Here is a 21,570-nt window from a genome sequence, read left to right as displayed (position 1 = left end):
GATTGTTTAAAAGCCTGCGGGCGGTAAAAAGCCGCTGGCTTTTAAACAATCACACAGCCCCATACTGCTTCCCCGCAGCCTCCCATCCCGATCCTCCGCTCCCCTCGCCACCTCCCATCCCGATCGTAAGTTAGGACCGGGCGAGGAGCACAGCACCAAGGAGCGGGGAGCGAAGGACCCGGGCGGGGAAGCCGGCAGTGAAAAGACTGCACCGCCGGCTTTCCCGTTCTGTGCTGCGCTTTCCCGCCGGTTATTTCAAATGAACAGCTGAGGTATCAGGTGATGCCGATCAGCTGTTCATTTGAAGTAGCCGCGGTGCCCTCAGAGGGTTCATGTGAGTTCATGCTTGACTGCATTGCATTAACTCACATGAACTTTCCCACGGTCGCACAGGTCAGCCTCACCTCCCAGACCCGTCATGATTAGTGTGTGTGAGTGTCTGTGCGATGTGTGCGGGTGTGCGCGGTGTCTGTGCGATGTCTGCGGGTGTGTGCGGGTGTGCGCGGTGTCTGTGCGATGTCTGCAGGTGTGTGCGGTGTCTCTGCGATGTCTGCCGGTGTCTGCGTGCAGGCAAACATAGGCCGATGTGACACTACTACTCCCATCGGCCTATGTCTGTCCCCCGTCCACTCGTGCCAGCAGGATCAGCTCGATGGGAGCAGTAGTTCCCATCAGCCTGATCCTGCTATTTAAACTGCCCCATGGTCCCCAATAAATTTTAAATACATGTCATTGGTGGCCAGTGGTTACCTACAATAAATTAGTTTATACATTACCTGTCCCTGCCGATCGCCACCTAAAATAAAGTAAAAAATAAAAAACTACACCTATATTCACCTAGACACCTAATTCCCCGAAGCCATCGATCTCCTGTAATAAAATATAAAATAATAAACCACAACCTTATCCTTACCCCTCCGTAGTAGTCCACGAGTGTCCCACGATGATCTCCATTTTAGAGCAGCCACATAGAATGTGACCGCTCTGAACCGCTGCCGCCGCTAGAATGACAGGGCCGTAAAGCAGCCCCGTCATTGCATAAGCGGGTTCGCCGGAGTTCAGGCAGCGCTGCTCCGGTTAGCTGCTTTACGGCCCAGCTGTACCGTGAGAAATTCCCACGGTACAGCAGTGCCGTAAGGAGGTCTCCGGAGCTGCGCTGACTGAATGCACTCCGGTGACCTCAGTCAGTGGCTCCCGCTGCCGGGAGCGGACGTGTTCCCGGCAGTGTGAGCTTACAGCAGCAATGACAGCTGTCACCATCTCCAGATGTGACAGCTGTGCATGGGAGATCAGCGCAGGAACGTGGACAGGTAACTTTTTTTTTTTTAGTAAACTAAGAATTAAATAAAATGGTGTGTTTTATTTCAAATAAATTATTTTTTTCTGGGTGTAGTGTGTTTTTTCTTTTTAACACTTTGTAGGTTAGTAATGGGGGTGTCTTATAGACGCCCATCATTACTAACCAGGGCTTCATGGCAGCTGGCGCTGACATGAACCCCACCACTATTACCCCCTGCCACCGCACCAGGGCAGCGTGGAAGAGCGAGGCTAAGTGCCAGAATTGGCGCATCCTATGGATGCGCCATTTCTGGGGCGGTTAACGGCTGGTGTTTCTAGCCTGGGAGGGGGCCAATATTCATGGCTCCCTTCCTTGGCTATTAATATCAGCCCCCAGCTGTCTGCCTAGCCTTTGCTAGCTATTAAAATAGGGGGGACCCTACGTCATTTTTTGGGGGGGTCTCCCATTTTAATAGCTAGTAAAGGGTAGGTATTCAGCTGGGGGCTGATATTAGTAGCCTGGGAAGCTCCGTGGGTATTACCCCCTTCCCAGGCTTCAAACATCTGCCCCAGCCATCTGCTTAACCTCCGCTAGAGACTAAAATTATGGGGGATCCCACGCCAATTTTATTTTTAATAAATCCTTTATTTTAACACTAAATGACACTTGAGGGGTTAATAAAGATGCAGTCCCTAAATTATTATTTATTTTTTAATTAATTTTTCCCAAAAATTTTGACGTGGGCTTTGCCATATTTTTGTATGCCAGCCAGGTATAGCCGGCAGGAACGGGCTGCCCCCAACTCCCAGCTGCCTATTTGTACCTGGCCGGACACAACAATATAGGGAAGCCCTTTTTTTTAATTATTTCATGAAATAATTTTAAAAAAATTGACGTGGGGCTTCGCACTATATTTTTGTCCAGCCAGGTACAGCAGGCAGGAACGGGCTGCCCCCCAACCACCAGCTGCCTATTTGTACCTGGCCGGACACAACAATATAGGGAAGCCCTTTTTTTTTTAATTATTTCATGAAATAATTAAAAAAAATTGACGTGGGGCTTCTCCCTGTTTTTGTGTCCAGCCAGGTACAACTAGGTAGCTGGGGGCTGGAATTCGCAGCGCTGGGAGGCCCAAGGTTTCTGGGCCACCCGCGCTGCAAATTGCAGCCCGCAGCCACTCCGGAAAATGGCCCGTTCATAGAAGCGCCATCTTCTGGCGCTGTACTCAACTCATCCAGGGCCCTGGTGCGGTGGCTCACTGGGTAATAAAGGGGTTAGGGCCAGCTTGGCATTATCAGCTGGCCCTAAGCCCGAAATTCATGGGGTCACGCCAATATTAGACATGACCACCATGAATTTCTAGTAAAGTATTTTAAAAAAACACAACACCCAGAATAAAGCTCTTTAATTGAAATAAACACACAATTCTTTATTGTTCTAAATTAAACCATACTTACCGTCACGCCCATTCCAGCTGAAGCCAACGATCTCCTGCAATAAAAGAAAAATAATAAAGCAACCTCATCCTTACCTTTCCATGGTTCCCAGAACAGCTTCAGCTCTGCTACATCGAGATGACAGGCTGGACCGCAGCAGAACGCTGCCATCCAGCCTGTCATCCCGCAGACACTGAGAAGTGCAGGCATGCTTGCGCTCCTCAGTGTCTCGCTGTGACGGCATAAAGATGAGCCGAGGTCATGTCCAATGAACTCGGCTCACCTCATGCACGTCACTGACAGCGTGGGAAAATTCTCCTGCACTCAGCGCTTCAGCGTGAGAATTCTCCCACGCTGTCAGTGACGTGCATGAGGTCATCTGAGTTCATTGGACATGAACTCACCTCATGCACGTCACTGACAGCGTGGGAGAATTCTCACGCTGAAGCGCTGAGTGCAGGAGAATTTTCTCACGCTGTCAGTGACGTACATGAGGTGAGCCGAGTTCATTGGACATGACCTCGCCTCATCTGGATGCCGTCACAGCCTGACACTGAGGAGCGCAAGCATGCCTGCGCTTCTCAGTGTCTGCGGCATGGCAAGCTGGATGGCAGCGTTCTGCTGCGGTCCAGCCTGTCATCTCGATGTAGCAGAGCTGAAGCTGTCCTGGGAACCATGGAAAGGTAAGGATGAGGTTGCTTTATTATTTTTCTTTTATTGCAGGAGATCGTTGGCTTCAGCTGGAATGGGCGTGACGGTAAGTATGGTTTAATTTAGAACAATAAAGAATTGTGTGTTTATTTCAATTAAAGGACTTTATTCTGGGTGTTTGTGGGGTTTTTTAACTTTGACTATGGGGTTAGTAATGGGGGTGTCTTATAGACGCCTCTCCATTACTAACCTGGGCTTGATGTCAGCTGGTATTATAAGCTGACATCAACCCCAACCCTATTACACCACTGCCACCGCTACAGGGCAGTGGGAAGAGCGAGGCTAAGTGCCAGAATTGGCGCATCCTATAGATGCGCCATTTCTGGGGCTGCTGACGGCTGGTGTTTCTAGCCTGGGAGGGGGCCAATATTCATGGCACCCTTCCTGGGCTATTAATATCAGCCCCCAGCTGTCTGCCTAGCCTTTGCTAGCTATTAAATTAGGGGGGACCCCACGTCATTTTTTTGGGGGGGTCCCCCATTTTAATAGCTAGTAAAGGCTAGGTATTCCGCTGGGGGCTGATATTAGTAGCCTGGGAAGCTCCGTGGGTATTACCCCCTTCCCAGGCTTCAAACATCTGCCCCAGCTGTCTGCTTAACCTCCGCTAGAGCCTAAAATTACGGGGAACCCTACGCCAATTTTTTTTTAAATAAATCCTTTATTTTAACACTAAATGACAAGTACAGTAATCAACACTGTCACTGTACTTCATATATATGTGACTGACATGTTTCTATCTATCTAATCTTTGTGTGATTCTCTATTCCTTCTATTCTAAATTGTCGGGTACCGATGCTGAATTGCCGGCCGGCTTTTTTAAAGAGACGGTGCATGAAAACACTAATATTTTTTTTATAAATCCTTTACACTAAATGACAAGTACAGTAATCAACACTGTCACTGTACTTCTTATATATGTGACTGACATGTTTCTATCTATCTAATCTATGTGTGAAGCTCTATTCTTTCTGTTGTAAATTGTCGGGTACCACAGCTGAATTGCCGGCCGGCTTTTTTAAAGAGACGGTGCATGAAAACACTATTATTTTTTTAAATAAATCCTTTACACTAGATGACAAGTACAGTAAGCAACACTGTCACTGTACTTCATATATATGTGACTGACATGTTTCCATCTATCTAATCTATGTGTGAAGCTCTATTCTTTCTGTTGTAAATTGTCGGGTACCGGTGTATGCCGCTGATGAATTGCCGGCTTTTCGCGTAATACATTCTACATTATTCTTAGTTGTTTTACTTCATGTAGAATTAACCTACAAGGAAAGAAAGGGTTTATTTTCATTCCGATATTTGTGTCCCATTGACTTGCATTGGTTTCCGGTATCGGAATCGGCGATATCCGATACTTTTTGGGTATCGGTCCGATCCAATCCGATACGATATTTCCTGATATCGGAAGGTATCGCTCAACACTAGTCGTCACACTAAATCTTTTTCCTGGGTAAAGAAATGCCTCCAGCTCTGGGTTGAACATTTTTGCTGTTCTTTCAAGAGAACCTGTCAGAAACTTTTACCCCTTCCAGACAAATCTATTAATATGATTGCGTAGCCATTTAAAATATGAGCCAGTCGAAAAAAATGCTACTCCGGCAGAGAGAAATCGCATTTTGAAGTTCAGTCTGGAATTTCATTGGGACATAACGATTCACGTACAGCGCCTCAGCCTCCACTGTATTCCTAAACTAGCAGCACCTTTCCCTAGCTGATTGACAGGTCATTTGCTCTGGTACATATCCAGTAACCTGTCAGTCAGCCAAGGGTGGGTCCTACTAGTTTGGAAATACAGTGGAGGCTGAGGAGCTGTAAGTGCATCATCACAACCCAATGTTCTTTCAGACTGAAATTCGAAATCCGATAACTCGCTGCTGAAGTTTCACTTTGGGGTCGCAAAAGTATCAACTCGCCTATCTTTTAAGAGGCTACACATTCAAATAAATTGTTTTGGGCGTGTTGAAGTTTCTGACAGGTTCCATTTAATAACAATAGTCCCTTTTTCCCCAAGCAAAATCCAAGTAAATGAAGGTGGCCTCAGCATTCAATGATGATCAACTTGCTTTATTATGGCAGCACAAATACAGAAACAGCAGCAATGTATCGACCCCTAGTATAAGTCTGGGTGTCATTAATGTGCCGCTTCCTGCTGAGACCTTTGGGGTATCTAGGATCAGAAGGTCGCAGCAGTTGGCGTTTTGCAGGTCCTCCCTGGAGTCCACTCGGCCTTTGACTTGAATGGTGCAGATTGATTTTCACTTGGTGTGGAAGGGGTTAAGAGTTCCTTTTGATCCCGCTGGGATTCCATAAGGCTCTAATCTCAGCTGCTGCAGCTTTCTGACACTCCTTTTCATTATTTTAACCCACTCTTAGCTATCTCTCATGCCAGTTACAGGTTTCCAATGCTGACCTCCTTTGAGATGTTGTTCCAATCTCTGGAGAAGTTGTTCCAGTTTAAGTTGTGGTGTTCCATTTGTTATTTGATTTCTCCCTGTTTGCTTTCCTCCCTGTATTTCCTTACCTTAGTAGTGAGACTAGTGTCTTGCTGCCCTACTTATTAGTTAGGGCTAGCTCAGGGCCATCCAGAGTTTAGGCACGTGATGGTACACGGGGTGGAAGGACCTGTCTAGGGACGACAGGGAGAGCAGGGTGCAGTCTCAGGTTTATTGTTTGGGGGTGTCGCTTCTCCCCTTTACATTCTTTCCTTGTTTGCGCCGTATGCCGGGCATTTCCTTGCTCTAGCATGACAATGGGTCTTTGTTGAGGACCCACACTTACACTAATGGTTGAAACGTTGCTGCTGTTTCCATATTTGCGCTGTCATGATAAAGCAAGTTGATCATCATAGGATGTCGAAACCACCTGCTTTTATTTAGGTTCCCTTTAATTTAAAAAATCAGCTACATCATTAAGAGTTTATTATAAAATTCAGGGACACAAATTATGTTCTAATTTATGACAAATAAATGACAATAAAAAGTAACATTTTTAGGGCATATTTTCAGATTTTGTTGTGACTTTTAAGAGGTTTAAAACTCATGGACCTGTGTAATGACATCCTTACAGAACGGCACATCAGGCGATTAGCGGCTGATCATTGTAATAAGAGATTATTGCGAGAAAAAGAAAATGGAAACAATGTCACCATGGAAATACACAATGAATTGTTGTGAACGCCATAAATAGAGTGTGAGGAGGCATGAGGCTTGTCACCCAGACAGTGCTTACCACCCTTCATGTTATTATGCTCATTGGATGGGGTACACAGCTGAGTTTCCAATCTGCCTTCTTAGTCTTTGTTTGATCCTTATCATGCCTCCGGTTACATTTTAGAAAACTGTAAATTGCTTTTACTGTTTATTCAATGCCAGAGTTGAAGGTACATTGCTCATACCAGTAGCAAACCAAATATACCTAAACTTGAAAATGAAAATAGAAAGTGCCTATAAAATAAAACCTGTATTAGAAATATTAAAATTGAATCTTATTCTTCATAATAAAAAGTTATATGTTACATTTATTTCCTAGGTTATTTTGTTTATTAGCAGCAGGACCCAATTTTATATAAGTGGTGAAATTTACTTTAACTTATTCTTAGTTCTATTCCAAAGTTATTTAATTATACCTGGAAGAAACGCAACACGAAAAATGACATGAACAACTGATCTCAAAAGTGGATTTGGCAATTTTAGCGACACCTATTACTAACAGGAACATAAAACCAAGAATGGAGGATTTTATTAGCAGTAGAGATGACATTAGGACCAATTCAGAAGTCTGTTAAACACAGTTGTGTATGGATGGACCACTGGTTTCCTGACCTGAACTTGACAGCCTTGAAGACTTATATGAGATGGTTGATTTTGGGTCAGGAGACCCGAGTCCACTCCGTGCATCACGGACCACGTATAACATACATCTGAACTTGCCATTATATGGAAGAAAACAATGACTTCAAACTGGAATTATCTTGGGCTTCATTCAGACATCCGATTTTTCATGTGTATGAAAAAATGAATGCATTTTCATCAGTTTTTTGTATCAGATTTTCAGCAGTAATTGGTCAGTGTCAGTATTTTTTCCCATCGCTCTTTCATCAGTAATTTTCTCCAAAAAACATTGCAAAACTTATTGTTACACGCATGCCGCTAGGTTCAGATAGGGCGAGACGGGTTTCATGAATTCTTTGGAATCCTGGGGGAACCGTTACTCAGGGCGACCATAGGCTGCAGCTTCTCTCAGGCACACGATAGATTCCATTGCTGACCAGACACATCTGATAAGAGTCTTCATAAACAGTTAAACAGTGGAGTTTAATCAAGTACGGCCAGTACCATTTCACTCTTTGAAGCGACAGGCTTCACCACAGTACAATCTATTAAAGCAGGCACAGTAACGTCAGTCTCTTCAGAAGCATAATTCAGCACAGATTAGATCTCTTTGCAGCACACTTCTTTGCATACATAACCACAGGTTTTTCCTTCACAAGGACACAATGGTACACAGCATACAGCATTCTTTATCCTGCATGGAGATGGAGGGGAGGAGAGTTGATGAGGGAGATGATACCTGTGACACGATTCCTTCCAATCATTATCTTTCTGCCTGATAATACTCTGCACTGTTAGTTCAGGGAGTCTATCTGACCCGTGCTTTGTTCCCTCCTGACCTGAATTCTGTTCACTTGCCTTCTGTGAGGTACAGATCATACACCACCTTTCTCTTAGGCTCCAGCCAGACTAATAAACAAGTTCCTCCCAATCCCCCTGGGGCTCTGCTAAACACTCCCTGTCTCCTGTGACTGTGCTAACCCCTCTAGTTGCTGGATGCTTCTGAAGCAACAGCACTACTTCTGCATGTCTTATTATCCCTATTTCAATGTCAACCCCTTTCTAGCCAGGCAATTTTTCATTTTTGCACTTCCATTTTTTCCTCCCCTTCTTCCAAGATCTAGAATTTTTATTTTTTATTCTTCAATCAACATAGCTGTGTGAAGGTTTTTGTTTGCGGGATGAGTTGTAGTTTTGAATGGGACCATTTTACCATTCAATGCACTGAAAAACAAGAAAAAAGATCCATGTGTGGTGAAATTGTAAAAAATATAATGTAGCAATTGTTGTTGAAATACAGCAATTGTTTTGGGGTTTGTTTTTACATTATTAATTGTAAGGTTATAATGAGCTGGTAACATAATTCAGTAGAAATACAGAGATACCCAACTTGTATAGTTTTTTTTTTTTACATTTATTTAAAATGTGAAAAAAAAAAGTGAAAAAAATTGTTTTTGCTTTTGTAGCCATTTTCTGAGACCTGTAATGTTTAAATGTTTACATGGATGAAGCTGTGTCGAGGCTTGTTTTTTGCTTGGAGAACAATCATTTTTATCGATGCCATATTGGGGTAGATACAACATATTAATTGATTGGGCACCCTTCAGTTGCATTGCGAGGGGGCCAATGGGCATGTAGAACAGTGATTAACAGTGGTATTTATGAGGATAACTGCAGCGGCTAGACAGAATTAGAGGCACATGGTGCTTGTGTGGCACAGCATTTTTTGGCTTATTTGTCCTGTTCCTCTGTTATTCCTCCTAGAAATGTATGAAAAACATGACAATTGGGTGTTACCATTATTCTTCCCAAAGAGGTGGGTCCATACAAAGTCTGATACTGGCAGGACTGACTGGACAATGTCAGTGTGAAGGAATACCCCCATAATTGTTAACGCCCAGTTGTCAATTCTGGTACAAGCTCTAATATTATTGATATGAGCTGTGTATGGGGTTTCACAAACAATAGATCGCTGTTGGCCAAATGATGGGTTGGCCAATCATTTTACCGGCAGCTATCTCTCCAGCCCCAGATGGATATGAACTTTTTATCTTCTGTCATTATAAATTGACATAAATTTATAAAAGTGTAATGCACCGCCATAGTCATCCATAAAGTATAATGCACCCCCATAGTCATCCACAAAGTATGAATGTATAATGCACCCCCCATAGGCAACCATAAAGTCTAATATATTAGAAAAAGCTGAATTATTTAACTTTGCTCTAAGAGATGTAAAAAATATGGCAACTCTCGTCCATTCATTATTATTAGATGAAGTGTTAAATGTAGTGTATTGAAGCTCAAGTATGGAGCTTCTACCTGTGCTTCTTGTTGTACATTCATCTGTCATTCATCTGTCAGTCTATACTATTCGTATGGTAATATAAGCTGTGGTTTAAGACACCAAGTGATACATTTATTGTGTGAGTGTGTGTCGTTGATGTACTTTTGCTTTAGATGACAGGTAGATACTTGACATAGGATGAATGTAAACTATTATTATTGTTCTTTTTATCTTCTAGCCCCTCCACTGATGGCTTTTGCACAATGTGACAATGAGTTTTACTCAAACCTTCTGAATGAATTTTGCCTGCGACAATTCCAACTAAACATGGAAAGCTTGGGAATGAACCTGTGGTGCGACTGGAAAGCAACAGAAGAGTGAGTTTTTTCAAATATATAATACAGTGGCATGTAAAGGTTTGGGCACCCCTGGTCAAAATTACTGTTATTGTGAACAGTTAAGCAAGTTGAAGATGAAATAGAGCGGGAACTAACTCAGTCCCTGAAACAGAGGTCACTGATGACACTTAGTTTCAGGGAGGGAGCAGAGGCTGCAGCAGTGACCACAGCCTCTGCCCTCTGATAACACTTTGAGTATCCCAGCATGTCATAAGAGAAAGTAGAAAATAAATAAAGCAATTAGATAGTGTACTTAGGGAAGGATAGGGGATTTATTAAAGTGTATTAGAAAAAGATTAGATTATGGCATCAAATAAATAGGCATTTAGGGTTAAATTTAATTTGTGTTTCAGACCACTCTTTAACGATATATTGAAGTCAAAAATTGGGAAAAAACGCGTTGACCACAATTGTAATTACCCTGAAGAACCACAACGCTCAACCAATTACTACTATTTTCTTTTTCTCTTCCAAAAACATCCTTTAACTACATCTCTTATGTTACTGCACCTACAGAAAAAGAATCTATAGGTGGAATACATATTCTCTTTGCAAGCAGGATTGTCTACCAATAGATACAAGCTACACTGTATAGTATGCTTGATAATAACAGACATGGGACTATGTAAAAATTAAAAAATAAACCTGTTATTACCCCTTTTCATTTGTTTTGTATATAATCCATATACAATTTAATAGCTGGGGAAAAAAGCCTATCCACTAAGCTGTTCAGGATAACCCCTTTCTCTCTCTGACTACTTATGAGCACCGCTACCATCTGCACTGACGACCCGGAAAATGAGTGTGGTCCTTGGATATGTATTAACACAGCCATGACTTAATGGATTCAGCAGTGCTGGGGAGGTTTTTCTATTGCTGATTTCTAAAGTTCTGTTTTTGTGATAGTGCTCCACATCTTCTGCATATGCATAGATTTATTCGGATCTGTCTGCTGCCGTCACTTGTGCGATCTTACTTTATTGCAATCACTGCTGTTTATCCACCTAAATTCCCCTACGATTGCAGAGTACCAATGTGGTGCCATAGCAGCCAGAGGCCTACTGAAGGCCCAGGTCACCGCCATCTTTGTATTCCCATCACCGGATTTGATAAAAGATTATTAATTTCACTAAATCTTGCAATAGTGGTGTATTGCAGTTGATTGCAGGTTCAATACCTCAAGGGGGACTAAAAAATAATATGTATTAATTCTTGTTAATACTATTAAAAAAATGTAAAAGTTTGAATTACCCACCTTTTCCCATTTTCTATCAAATAAAAAATGTATATATTTGATAGAACCACATCTGCTAATCCCAGATCAAAATATTAAAATTATGTAACCCAGAATTGCCAATTTCTGGCTGCTGCAACTCAATAAAAAATAAAATCTAAACATAATATACTGTATACTCTAACATGGTATCAATACAAATGACCATTAGCCACACAAAAAAACAAGTTATCCCATAGCTCCATTTATGGAAAAATGAAAAAGTTACAGGACTTAGAAACTGGTGACACAAACCAATTTTACCCATGAGAATAACTATAAAAGTTTTCTATTGAAAAGTTTGATATTGCCATAATCATACTGACCTGAAGAATCATAATGCCATGTCATTTTTACCTTACACTGAACACAGTAAAATCAAAACCCAAAAAACAATAGCAGATTTTTTTTCCCCACATTTGACACTACATTATATGGTAAAGTAAATGGTGTGATTCCAAACTACAATGGCATTCGGCCCAAAAAAGCAAGCAGTAATCGATGGAAAATGTAAAAAGTTATGGAAAATGAGGAGAAGAAGACAAAAGAGCCAAAATGAAACGTAGCCTTGCTGGAAGAAATTAAAGGCCAGCATCTTAGCTTTCCAGTAATACCAGGCTCATCTAAGTCCAATATTTGGGGTGCAGCACTCGTACGTCAGGGAGCGGCATGAAAAGTTTTGCTTCCTTGTTCTGTGTCTGTTTGAGAGAGGTGGGAGGGGGGGGAAGCTGCGAGTGACAGAGAGCAATGTAGGAACTTATATTTGTTATCTTCCCCGATACCGAGTAAGCAGCATATACCTTGAAGTATTAAGTAAATGCTATTTAATTCCACACAAACTGTCTGCTGACTTTTTTTTTAAGTAGGGTCAAAATAACGATGACAAGTTGAGCAAAGTGGCCTATTCCAATGGTGAGAGATGCAAGTGAATAATAATATACAGTCATGAGAATAAATAAGTACACCCTCTTTGAATTCTATGGTTTTACGTATCAGAGCACTATTTAAAAAAATCTGGTTCTTAGAATGCCTTAAATGGGGTAAATCTAACCTCAGATGAACACTAACATGTGACAAATTACATGTCTATCTAACAAAAACTAGGCCAAAGTGCAGAAGCAGTGTGTGAAAAATTAAGTACACCCCCTGAATCAATAGCTTGTTAACCACCTTGAACAGCAATAACTTGAAGTAATCATTTTCTCTATGACTTTATCAGTCTCTAACATCGGTCTGAAGGGATTATAGCCCGCTCTTCTTTATAAAGCTTTATAAAGCTGGTCAAGTTCATTGAGGTTTGTGGACAGTGGTTTATGCACAGATCTTTTAAGCTCCCACTACATCATTTTATATTGGGGTGAGGTCTGGACTCTGAATCGAACATTGCAACACCTTGATTCTTTCCTTATTTAGCCATTCTGATGTAGATTTGCTGTTGTGCTTGAGCTCATTGTCTAGTTGCACGACCCATTTTCGGTCATACTTTAGCTTTTGGATATATGGGTTCTCATTTTACTCTAGAATATTTTAGTATATAGATGAGCACATGGTCAACTCAATGACAACAAAGTGCCCAGATCCTGTGGCTACAAAATAATCCCAAATCATCACCCTTCATATGTTGTGTTTGTTTTTTGGCTAATGTGGCACAGACCATTATGGCTAAACATCTCCACTTTGGTCTTGTGTTATGCACATTCCACACTCACACACAGATAAAGAGAGTAAAGAAGACTATAACTATAGAGAGAAGCCGCTCTTACAACCAAATGGTCCCTGTACAGACTAGTAAATCCCTAGCCGCACAACTAAAAACACCACCTCGGACCTGACTCCCTATAAGGCCGTCAAGGGGTTTCTCGTATCTCCTGAGGAACAGAGGGGAGGCTGCAACACACTGCCAACAAAGAGAGAGGAAGACGTGCAGGTGGACACGAAGACCCAGGCTTAGAAACTTAAAGCATGATCATAAAAGAGGAGAGAGGGAATTGTAATGAGAACAAAAAAAATAAATGAAACTAGAATAACCTCCCAGAAACCTAAAAGTAATACAAAGAAAAGGTGCTGGGAAGGTAGACAAATAGACAGCAAGAATATAAGTGGTGTAAGTCTAGCAGGAAAAATCCTTTAGCTAAAGGACTGGAACGCCTTTGCACAAATCCATATTGAAGTATAGCCAGCAAGGAAGTGCAGTGAAGGGATAATATATAAAGCCACAACCAGAACATGATAGGGAAAACCAAAAGTGGTTAAATGGAAAACACCTATAAAAGGAGCAAATCAAGAAAGAATAAAGACAATAGGAACAATCAGCACAAGGACAGGGAAGGAAAAGAACAATAGCTCAACAGACAGAAGAACCAACCACGAAGCAATACGTCACTGGATCAAATCCCCAGACCCAACCATGACATCTTGTCTGTCCAAAGGACATTGTTCCAGAAATCCTGTGGTTTGTTCAGATTTGCAAAGATTAGCCATTCTGCCATCCTTTTTTTTACAAAGAAGACTAGAGGCTTCATCCTGGCAACCCTTCCTAACAAGCTATACTTGTTCAGTCTTTCTGACTGTATTGTCATGAACTTGAACATTTAAAGGGGTTTTCCAACGAACAAAAGTTAATTTTAATCAATAGATCTTGGAATAATAATAACTTCCACAATTGGATGTGATTAAATAAAATGCTCCTGTCCTGAGATAATCTTATAGATGTGCCCCTGCTGTGTACTGTGTAATGGGTGTGTCACACCATGCAGGAACATGGTCTGATCATACCACATCTCCTGGCCATGGGAGGAAGCAAAAGAGAGTATATAGACATTACAGCAGGGGATCACAGCTGATTCTTTGAAGTAAAACACTGTTTAAAAGCAGGCAGTAAAATGTTTTACCCCTCAAAAAGAATCAACTGTGATCCCCTGCTGTCCTGTCTATATACTCTTTTGCTTTCTCCCCTGCCCAGGAGCTGTGGTCAGATCAGACCGTATTCCTTACACAGTGAGACACAGCCATTACACAGTACATAGCAGGGGAACATTTATAAGATTATCTCAGCACAGGAACATTTTATTTAATCAGATCAATTTGTGAAAGTTATTATTATTCCAAGATCTATTGATTAAAATCCACTTTTGTTCATGGGGAAACCCCTTTGACCCCTTTAAAGCCCAAGACATACTAATACGCGTCTGTGCCCTGGGCTTTAAGAGCCTGACCCGTATTAGAACGTCATGGCGATCGTGCGCGCACACAGGCTGTGTGGGCGCGATCGCCGCCGGGTGTCAGCTGATTGTCACAGCTGACACCCGGTACTATGTGCAGGGAGCGGTCCCGCACCGCTCCTGGCACATTAACCCCCGCAATGCTGCGAGTGAAGTCGATCGCAGCATTGCGGTAGCTAAGGGGAGGTGATCGGTATACTCACCTCCTCTTCCGGCCACCAGCGCTGTCTGCCGCGGCTTCCCGGATGTTGCCATGAAGACCCAATGTCGTCATGACAACATCCGGGTCACCAGACAGCAGGAAGATTTTTTGGTCATGCGCAGTACATGACCAAACTACCTTCTCACTGTGCAGCACTGACAGCCTGCATGGCACAGGGATGTTGCTCCATCCCTATGCTATGCAGGCGATCATAATAAAAAAAGTGAAAGTCCCATAGTGGGAAAAAGTAAACAAATAAAAAAACTGTCAGAAAGTGAAAAAAAAAAATTGTAAAACTATAAAAAAAAATAAAAAAAATAATCCACCAAAAATAAAAATATAATGTACCCATCAATAAATATTATTATGAAAAAAACAAAAAAACAAACAATAAAAGTACTCATATTTGGTATCGCCACGTCTGGAACGACCTGACCTATAAAATTGTCCCACTAGTTAACCCCTTCAGTGAACACTGTAAAAAAAAAAAAAAAAAACAAAGCAAAAAACAATGCTTTATCATCATACCGCCAAGCAAAAAATTGAATAACACGCAATCAAAAAGTCAAATATAAATAAAAATGGTACCGCTTAAAACGTAATCTCGTCCCGCAAAAAATAAGCTGCCACACAGCTCCATCAGCCGAAAAGTAAAAAAGTTATAGCTCTCAGAATAAAGCGATGCAAAAAAATATTTTTTTCTATAAAATAGCTTTTATTGTGTAAAAGCGCCAAAACATAGAAAAACAATATAAATGTGGTACCGCTGTAAACGTACTGACCCGAAGAATAAAGCTACCTTATCAATTTTACCACACGTAGAGCAGAATAAAAAAATTAAAAAAAAACAATTCCTGAATTGTTGATTTTTGTTTATTCTGCCTCCCAAAAACCGGAATAGAAAGCGATAAAAAAATGTCACATGCCTGAAAATGGCACCAATAAAAACGTCAACTCATCCCGCAAAAAACAAGCCATCACATGACTCTTGGCCAAAATATGGAAAAATTATAGCTCTCAAAATATGGCGATGCAAAAACTAGATTTTACAAAATATGTGTCTTTTAGTGTGTGACAGCTGTCAATCATAAAAACCCCATATGATTCTGGTATCTCTGTAGTCGCACCAACCCGAAGAACAAAGTCTTCTAATCACTTATACCGCACTAGGAACAGCGAAAAAAATAAACGCTAGGGCTAGGGTTGGTGTTAGGGTTGGGGTTGTTTTTTTTTTCAAAAGTAAAAAAAAAAAAAGATGACGATATGGCAACTAGTGTTGAGCTCAAGTGCTCGCTACTTGAGTTTGCATCGGGTGATCGGGTATGCATTGAGTATTGCGGGTGCTCGAGTGACATGCTCGAGTCTCCGCCCCATATGCTTCGTGGCCAAAAAAACCTCGTGGGGATTGCCTGCCATTTTTTTTTGGGTGTCTAATAAGCGTGAAACATGCGGGCGGGGCCTCGAGCACCCGCGATACATGGTGCATACCTGAGTACCCGATGCAAACTCAAATAGTGAGCACTTGCGCTCAAGACTAATGACAACTTATTCAATATAATGACCTAATGTTATCAAATTCTGTGTCGTACCTCTGGGTTCAAAATGTTCACTATACCCCTTGATAAAATTCTTGAGGGGTGTAGTTTCCAAAATGGGGTCACTTGTGGGGGGTTTCCACTATTTAGGCACATCAGGGGCTCTCCAAACACGACATGGCATCCGCTCTGAATTCCAGCCGATTTTGCATTCAAAAAGTCACACAGTGCTCCTTCCCTTCTGAACTCTGCCATGCGCCCAAACACTGTATTTTCCCCACATATGGGGTATTGGCGTACTCAGAAGAAATTGCACAAAAGTTTTTGGGGTCCATTTTCTCCTCTTACCCTTGTGAAAATAAAAAAATTGGGGCTAAAACATCATTTTTGTGGAAAAAGTTAGATTTTTTTATTTTCACGGCTCCATGTTATAAACTTCTGTAAAGGACTTGGGTGTTCAAGGTGCTCACCACACATCTAGACAAGTTCCCTGAGGGGTCTAGTTTCAAAAATGGTGTCACTTGTTGGGGGTTTCCACTGTTTAGGCACATCAGGGGCACATCCGCTAATTATTCAAGCAAATTTTACAATCAAAAAGTCAAATGTCGCTCCTTCCTTTCCGAACCCTGGAGAAATTGCACAACAAACTGCATAGTGAAATTTCTTCTGTTACCCTTATGAAAATGCAAAAGTGGGGGCTGAAAAACATTTTTGTGGGAAAAATGTGAATATTTTATTTTTACGGCTCAATGTTATAAACTTCTGTGAAGCACCTGGGGGTTCAAGGTGCTCACCATACATCTAGATAAGTTCCTTGAGGTGTCTAGTTTCCAAAATGGTGTCACTTGTGGGTGGTTTCCACTGTTTAGGTACATCAGGGGCTCTCCAAACGCAAAATGGCGTCCGCTAATTATTCAAGCAAATTTTACAATCAAAAAGTCAAATGGCACTCCTTCCCTTCCGAACCCTGCCGTGCGCCCAAACAGTGGTTTTCCCCCAGGTATGGGGTATCTGCTTACTCAGGAGAAATTGCACAACAAACTGCATGGTGCAATTTCTCCTGTTACCCTTATGAAAATGCAAAAGTGGGGGCTGAAAAACATTTTTGTGGGAAAAATGTGAAAATTTTATTTTTATGGCTCAATGTTATAAACTTCTGTGAAGCACCTGGGGGTTCAAGGTGCTCATCACACATCTAGATAATTTCCCTGAGGGGTCTAGTTTCCAAAATGGTGTCACTTGTGGGGGTTTCCACTGTTTTAGGCACATCAGGGGCTCCCCAAATGCCACATGGCGTCCACTAATTATTCAAGCAAATTTTACATTCAAAAAGTCAAATGGCGCTTCGTCCCTTCCGAACCCTGCAGTGCGCCCAAACAGTGATTTTTCCCCACATATGGGGTATCTTCGTACCCAGTGGAAATTGCACAACAAATTTTGGGGGCAATTTTTCCTGTTACCCCTGCAAAAATAAAAAACTTGGGTCTAAAGTAACATTTTTGTGAAAAAAGTTAAATGTTCATTTTTTTCATTCCAAAAATTCCTGTGAAGCACTTGAAGGGTTAATAGAGTTCTTGAATGTGGTTTTGAGCACCTTGAGGGGTGCAGTTTTGAAATGGTGTCACTTTTGGGTATTTTCTGTCATAAAGACCCCTCAAAGTGACGTCAAATATGATGTGGTCCCTAAAAAATGGTTTTGTAAATTTTGTTGGAAAAATGAGAAATCGCTGGTCAACTTTTAACCCTTAGAGCTCCCTAATAAAAAAAAAATTTGGTTCCAAAATTGTGCTGATGTAAAGTAGACATGTGGGAAATGTTATTTATTATCTATTTTGTGTGACATATCTCTCTGATTTAAGGGGATAAAAATTCAAATTTTGAAAATTGCAAATTTCAGTTTTTTTCACAAATAAACGCAAGTGATATCGAAGAAATTTTACCACAATCATGAAGTACAATATGTCACGAAAAAACAATCTCAGAATCAGGGGGATCCATTGAAGTGTTCCAGATTAATTACCTCATAAAGTGACAGTGGTCAGAATTGTAAAAATTGGCCTGGTCATTAACATGCAAACCACCTTGGGTTGTGGGTTATAAAGGGGTTAATATGCTGAGGCCTTTAGAGTTTGAGCTGTAGCTCTTGCTTTTTTTGCAATTTCTCTGAGCATTGCCATGTCTGACCTTATGATGAGTTTTCTGGGACATCCACTCCTGGGAAGATTTGTCAACTGTTTTGAATGTTTTCAACTGTTGAATAATCTTTTAGAATCTGTAGAATAATAGACTCCAAATTGTTTGCAAAGGGCCTTATAACACTTCCTAGTCGGATGAATAGCAACAATTGCTTTTATAAGATCAATGTTGATGTCCTTCCTTCTTGACATTGTGTTAACACATGCCTGAATGCTTCAGACCAGCAAAACATCTGCTCTTATAGAGGTGGTCACACTTGCTGATGAAAAGCTAATCTAGGGCATTTGATTAGACGCATCTGGCTGCTACTTAACCTCTTAATTCATATCGAAGAAGTAAATGTGTATTTAATTTTTCACACATTGCATAGTGCATTTTGGTTTAGTTTTCATTAATAAGTAATGACATGATATAATGTGTCACATGTTATATAATATAGATTTCATTTTCATTTTTGTTTGTCTAAGTTATGAAATTTCAATGTACTTACCATCTGCAGTAAACTACTAAGTTCCCCCTAGCGTTGGTCAGAACTTTATTTTTCATCTTTGTCTATATCTGAGTTCTGTATTAGAAAAGTGAATCTTCAAAAGAAATAAGAAATAGTTTATGAATTGTAGAAAAAAAGAATTAGATTATGAATTGTAACTCTTTTTTTATATTTAGTCTTAAAATAATACTCATTATAGAGATATATTAAAAAATGTAATTCCAAAGTTATGCCCTCCCCATCCCGGTAATAAATATGTCAATTTTTTGTCAACCAATTTGGCATATAAAACAGAACGTACTTCTCTGTGGGCATTTCTTTTCTCACTTCTGACACTGGGCAATCAAAACATACATATCTAGACAAACAAACATGTCACAGAGAGGAAAACACAAACCTCCACAGAGAAGGTCACAGATGCAGCTTGGCGCAGCAAAGGAAAAGCCAGAGCATCAAATCCAACTGAGCTACAGGAGATGTACTGCTGTTCTCCTGTTCTCTAGTGTTCTGATAGCAGGAAGGGAAACAGCGTGTTCACGTGACATAAATCTGGTTTCAGGAGAACACACTGAGCCAGGCTGCAGCTGTGACCTTCTCTGTGGGAGATTGCTTTTTCCTCTCTGTTTTAATTGGTCAGCATCATAGAGAAGAAAAAGCAAATGCTTAGAGAGTTATATGCCTTGTTGGTTAAAAGGTTTCATCTATTGTAGTAATAACTCTGAAATGCTTTACAATATCCCATTGATTTTAGAGATTGTTTTTTTCGTGACACCTTATACTTTATGATAGCGGTAAATTTAGGTTCATATGCTTTGTGTTTATTTGTAAAAATATCAGAAATGTGACAAAAATGTAAAAAACATTTGCAATTTGCAAACTTTGAATGATTATCCCATTACTCCAGATAGTCGTACCACAAAAAAACATTAATAAATAGCATTTCCCTCATGTCTGCTTTACATCAGCACCATTTGTAAAATGTTCTTTTATTTTGTTAACAGTTTAGAAGGTTTAAAAATGTAGCAGTAATTTTCCATTTTTTTTTTTAAAGGAAATTTACAAAACTTACTTTTTTAGTGACCTATTCAGTTTTGAAATGACTTTGGGGGTCCTATATATTGGAAATCCCCAAAAGTGATACCATTTTAAAAACAGCACCCCTCAACGTATTTAAAATTGCTTTCAGGTAGTTTATTAGCCCTTCAGGTGTTTTTCAGGAATTAATGCAGAGTGACATGACAGGAATGAAAAAATGTATTTTTACCACCTAAATGTTTCTAACTTCTGAACAAGCCACTATAGCTGGAAGACTTTAAGGCCATTATTTGGCTGTGAAATGCCATGGCAAACATCAGGACCACACAATCAAGATCTCATGGTGATGATGGGGTTAAAGAGAGAGACCCAACACTCTGTTAACCATTTAGATTCTGTAGTCACTATTGACAGCAGTATTTAAGGGGTTAAATGGCCATGGTCGGTCCCAAAACGGATCGTGGCTGATGCAGCCAGTTGTCCGCTATAGTGTACAGCTGACAGCTGCTGGATTGTGACCCATCAAAGGATGCTAGCCTCTTATATCGCAGGTCAGTTTTAAGTCGTATTCATGGTCATTAAGGAGTTAAAGCTCCCTGAGCTTTTAAAAATTACAAATATACGTATATGTGTCTGTCTGTTTATGAGATGTGCTACCACAGCTCAAACAAAATTTCCATAATCTTTATAATCTCTGTGTGATGCACTTTTTGTCATGATACTGCAGTCTTCTTCCCAGTGGTGTAACTAGAGTCTGATGTGCCCCAGTGCAAAATTTGGACCTGGTCCCCTACCTGCATGTTGGTCAGATGTATGGGCCCTTGTAGCATTTTAAATCCTAAAACAACATGCTTCTTATTACCCCCCATAATGTAAAAATGTCACCATGGGCCCCTTCTGGTATAATGTCCCCCATCCTGGGCCCCTTGCAGTAATAAAGTCCAACATTCTTGGCCCTTTCCTGCTATACTGTCCCCCATCCTGGGCCCCTTGCAGTAATAATGTCCAACATTCTTGGCCCTTTCTTGCTATAATGTTCCTCTTCCTGAGCCCCTTCCTATAACAATGTCCCCATCCTGGCCCCTTTCTGATAAAATGTCCCCCATCCTGGCCCCTTATAGTAATATACAGTGGATAAAATAAGTATTTGATACACTGGCGATTTTGCAACTTTTCCCACCTACAATGAATAGAAAGGTCTGTAATTTCATACATACTGATGTAATGTCCCCATCCAGGCCTATTTTAGTAATATATGTCCCCCATCCCGGGACCCTTCCTGGTATAATATCCCTCATTCATGGGCCCCCACCAGTAATAATGTCCCCCATCCTGGTATAATGTCCTATTGGGCCCATTCTGTAATGTTCAATGTTCCTCTCTAACACAATTAAAAAAAAACATTCTTCTCACCTTCCTCCGCTCCTACAACATGCAACGTACTCCTCTACAGCCGGCACAGAGGCCCGCAGTTGACTTTGGAGGGCCTGCTATGGGCGACGCATGACATCACTGCTCTGCGCTGCCCGTGACTGGCATGCCAACGTCAGCCACCAGCCTCTGATTGGCTGGAAGCGTGTATTGCAGTGCAAGGAGCCAGAAGGGCTCTGCACCACAATACATTTCATCTAGATATGCATCCTCAGATGCCCATCCAGCTGAGAT

The 21,570-nt window shown here is 41.1% G+C and overlaps 1 protein-coding gene and 1 long non-coding RNA gene across 4 annotated transcripts in view; one reads left to right on the top strand and one right to left on the bottom strand.

The window, feature by feature from the left end:
* Positions 1 to 21,570, top strand: part of RAMP1 (receptor activity modifying protein 1) — a 103,468-nt gene that overhangs the window by 61,143 nt on the left and 20,755 nt on the right. For all 3 annotated transcript variants that reach the window (XM_073646658.1, XM_073646659.1, XM_073646661.1), the window contains exon 2: positions 9,794 to 9,932. In XM_073646658.1, the coding sequence (XP_073502759.1) occupies positions 9,794 to 9,932 (139 nt within the window). The remainder of the gene's footprint in view (positions 1 to 9,793; positions 9,933 to 21,570) is intronic.
* LOC141161611 (uncharacterized) lies at positions 7,416 to 19,391 on the bottom strand. The gene is made up of 3 exons (XR_012250657.1): positions 19,268 to 19,391; positions 18,871 to 18,964; positions 7,416 to 8,492 (listed from the first exon to the last, which is right to left on the bottom strand). It is a non-coding gene; the product is annotated as an uncharacterized lncRNA (long non-coding RNA).

The sequence above is a fragment of the Phyllobates terribilis genome, unplaced genomic scaffold, assembly GCF_046119375.1.
Source record: "Phyllobates terribilis strain yellow unplaced genomic scaffold, ASM4611937v1 Scaffold_9__5_contigs__length_417890890, whole genome shotgun sequence".
NCBI lineage: Eukaryota > Metazoa > Chordata > Amphibia > Anura > Dendrobatidae > Phyllobates > Phyllobates terribilis.
This window is presented reverse-complemented; position numbering and strand designations above follow the sequence as displayed.